General features: G+C 36.0%; 1 protein-coding gene across 1 annotated transcript in view; it reads right to left on the reverse strand.

Moving 5' to 3' along the window:
* Positions 1-3,547, reverse strand: part of LOC113467127 — a gene marked incomplete at its 3' end in the record, with an annotated part of 5,135 nt that extends 1,588 nt beyond the window's left edge. The window contains exon 1 of the mRNA XM_026823125.1: positions 3,520-3,547. Within this exon, the coding sequence (XP_026678926.1) occupies positions 3,520-3,547 (28 nt within the window). The remainder of the gene's footprint in view (positions 1-3,519) is intronic.
* Between the last annotated feature and the right edge of the window lie 449 nt (positions 3,548-3,996).

The following is a 3,996-nucleotide window of genomic DNA, read 5'->3' on the forward strand; positions in this document are numbered from 1 at the left end:
AAAAATTTTCTTATTCTTTTTTTGTGAAAAGTTTTTTTTGAAACCATTCCCCCTTCTTTTTTTTTTTTTTTTTTTTTTTTAGTACCTAATTACATTTTTTAGTCAAAAGAATCGTACGGACTTACAGAATATAAGGATATTAGATTCCAACAAAAAGTACAAAGGAACTTTTATTTGTATTTATTAAAGTGTGACAAAGGAACTTAAATCCCTTCAATATTTGCAACAAAGGTCTTTTTGAGGAATTATTGGAAAACTGTTCGCTCACAATAAAAGCTTTAAATGCTCTTTATTTCGATTTTCGATACATTTCCATCGAAGATGAATGAGCTGTAATCCTGTTAAGCTTTGAAATTTTAACGAAAAACTTACAAAAGAATGTGAAAAAATCAATTTTTTTCGACATTGTTTCTCACTTTTATTTCCTATTTTTTTTTCTTTTTCTCACTTTTATTTTCTAGCTTTTCTTCTTCTTCCTGGTTTATATTTAACGTGGAAAAAATCTTGGAAAATATTATGAGCTTCTATTCTCCGACCCATCCACAACCCATCCAACTGCTTGAAAGTTCCTACACGAAGAAAAAAAATCACTTTTATTTTCTAGCTTTTCTTCTTCTTCCTGGTTTATATTTAACGTGGAAAGAATCTTGGAAAATATTATGAGCTTCCATTCTCCGACCCATTCACAACCCATCCAACTGCTTGAAAGTTCCTACACGAAGAAAAAAAATATACTTGTGCACTACCTACTTGAAGTCAGTCTTGAAGTCTATAGAATATAGAAGTTCAAGATGCTTGATAAAATAAAGCGAGGAATTCAGCTAAATGAGAAAAAATTCAAGGCCAAAGTCAATGATGTATTGAAACTGTCTACCCAAAAGCGTTTATTTACCTTCAAGATAAAAAATTCACTAAAATTAATGTCCACCCACGTGGAAAAAAAAACTTCGGCATTTGACCTTTGATTTTTTCGAAATTCTCAAAGTTCAAACAAACAAAATTCGCCAAATTTCCTTCCCCAGTTTGTTTACCTTTTCGCAAGGGAAATAAATAAATACCTACTGGGAAATGGAGATATTATATCCTGTTTTTTCTTCTTCTAAAACGATTTTTTATTATATAAAAATGTTTTTAATGACCAGAAAACAACAAAATTAGAACCCTAATTAGGTAGATTTTTTATTGATAACTTTTTCGTAATTCATTTAAAAAATAAAAGGTAAATAGGTACCTGTGGGAAATCGAGAGATCTTACTCTTTATAAAACGAAACAGAAAAATTGACTAAAGAAACCATTTGTGGATGAAATTTTTTCAAAATAGGGAAGATATACAGTAGCCTCCGTCTCCGTGGCCGAGTGGGTACCACACTAGACTTGCAGGCCGAAGGTCCCGCGTTCGATTCCCGGCGGAGTCGAAGTTTTTTCGGCTCTGTTCTTGGAGTTCGGGGTGCTCTCAGCCTAGCTATTTTAATCGAGTACCTACTGATCAAAGGCCGTATTACTCTTCTCGCCCGTCTGATGAGACATAATTTACGAGATGAGCCTGCGACACACCAGACCACCCAAGTCTAATGTTTTTCATCTTCCAACAAATTTTCATCAGTAAATTCATAGGTTGTTTGTTCAAAGTAAAATGATCCCACAGGCAAGGTACATGTATCAGATCCTTGAAACATTGGGTATAAGTACCAGGCCATAAGACTCAATCGCTATGATCGCTACGAAATAAAAACGGCAACAAAAGACTCGAGAAGAAGAAGAAGGAGGAGGAGGAGAAGGATCAGGAGGAGAAGAAGACAAAGAAGAAGAAGAAAATTTATTTGAGGGGTTTTAATTTAAAGTCACTGAGTCAGTCTAAATACTCGTAGATTGGAGGGTAGTACGTCTGCCTTGTAAGTGAAGAGTGTGCACGATTGCCCTGATAGTCACTCATCTGGATATAAACCACACTCACCGTTGCTTAATACCAGTGATCTATGAAAAATTAGTGCCTTTATCTTGCTACTTGCTATTACTGCGCTGGCTTGGCCCAAAGAAATCAGAGAAGAGCCTGTCAGAGGTATGGATTGGTTGGAATATTTTATTCTTGCACATTGCATAATCAATTTAATTTTACGGCGTTCATACAGAAGATGCTTGATAAAATAAAGCGAGGAATTCAGCTAAATGAGAAAAAATTCAAGGCCAAAGTCAATGATGTATTGAAACTAGGCGTGCATCAGGCACTAGGCACTAGGCTGGTAAATAGAAGGGCGTAAGTTCAATCCTAGCTAAGGCATGGGTACCTGAGGTAATGAATGTTAAAATAGGTAGGTAAAATGTACCTAATTTTGAATAACCTGAGTAGGGTGACAGGTAGCTATATCTATGTTTTAATTTGATGCAAGTAATGTAGTAGGTACCTACTTAAATAAAAGTTGTAACAAAGCTGAACTGTAAACACTTTGTTCATTCTGGTAAAGTTAGAAAGTGGAAACTTGCTCGTAAAGCTACATAATATGTACCTACCTTCCTACCTGCATAAGCGGGTATTACAAACTTTCTAGACCACAACAGAATACCTTGATTTATGCGTCCAACACCTGTTTTATTGCAACAGGTGTCACCTTACGACTCTATTAATAAATAAAAAACTCTTGACTTTTGGTTTTACAAATTTAATATATTTTATCTATACGGGTATTTGGGGTATTACCCCATTCTCAAGATGATATTTAAAGGTACCTACTACATTACTTGCATAAAATTAAATATCATCTTGAGAATGGGGTAACACCCGAAATACGCGTATAGATAAAATATATTAAATTTGTAAAACTAAAAGTCAAGAGTTTTTTATTTAATACTAGTATTGAAAATTTTACAAGTTTCATTTTTTGGTCGTTTATTATAACCTTACAACTGTTCACTGATCATTGAATTCAGCACTGAACATTTCTTGTACATATTTACACTTCGGCTTAAAGCCAGCCGAGTTATCTTGGAAGTTAGAACGTCTGCGCTTGTTAAGCCGTAAGCCCTAGGTTGATTCCCAACCGGGGCGAACCTTTATCAGAAAACAGATAAAGGTTCCCCCGTTCTCGGAACGGCTGAGCCCTCCTATCCTGTCCTCTTTCTCTCTTCGATTTCAGGACGATATGAGAGTGTCCTGTTACAATTCCCTCTATCAAACCTCATAAAAGCCAGCCTAGTTAAGCTTAGTTGGTAGTGCGTCTGCCCTTGTAAGCGCTAGGCTGCGGGTTCGATTCCCGCCGGGGCGGATTTGATCCTGATGGGATTAATGTTCGTTCTCCGGAACGGGCTGCTGTTCCCCTACCTGTCTCTTCTCTCCTTCGATTTCGGGACGATAAAACCATAGCAGTTACAGTTCCTCTGGTCAAACCTCTTAAAAAAAAAAAACCTCATAAAAAACAGGCCGGTTACATTGCCTGCTTTCCTTGACTATACTCGTTATACGACATAATATAAGGAAAAGTAAAAAATGGGATTTTGAGCTAGAAATTAAAATGGGATCTTACCTCCGATCCCAAACTCATGGTCCAGCATATGAGAGGTTGTTGAGGTGTGATGCCTTACATTTTTGATCGCAACTTGTAGAGTTGGTTCAATACTGTTTAGGGAGACAGGGAGTCCGCGTAGAACCTGAAACATAAACGGCGATTTTTTTTTTTTTTTTTTTAATTTTCCACAATAGGTGTATATAACATTTAAATTTTGTGTTGACGCACCTAAAATTGAGAATAAATTAAAAATCATAATATATATTTATTCTCTAACATAGTAACATTTCAGACATACATTGGATAGTAAGTAGTTGTATAGGTAGGTAGAACTCATTGACTAAAGCTAGTCTACTGAAAGGAGTGTTTATTAATAATTTCATTATTACTTCGTACACGTTTGCTTTTCCCTCCTCCTGCCTCCTCCTCCTCCTCCTCCCTCTCTCTCATTCCTCCTCCTCTTCTTCTTTTCTTCTTATTTCCCTCTTCTTCTTC

The sequence above is a fragment of the Diaphorina citri genome, unplaced genomic scaffold (genome assembly GCF_000475195.1).
Source record: "Diaphorina citri unplaced genomic scaffold, Diaci psyllid genome assembly version 1.1 scaffold408, whole genome shotgun sequence".
Taxonomy (NCBI): Eukaryota; Metazoa; Arthropoda; class Insecta; order Hemiptera; family Psyllidae; genus Diaphorina; species Diaphorina citri.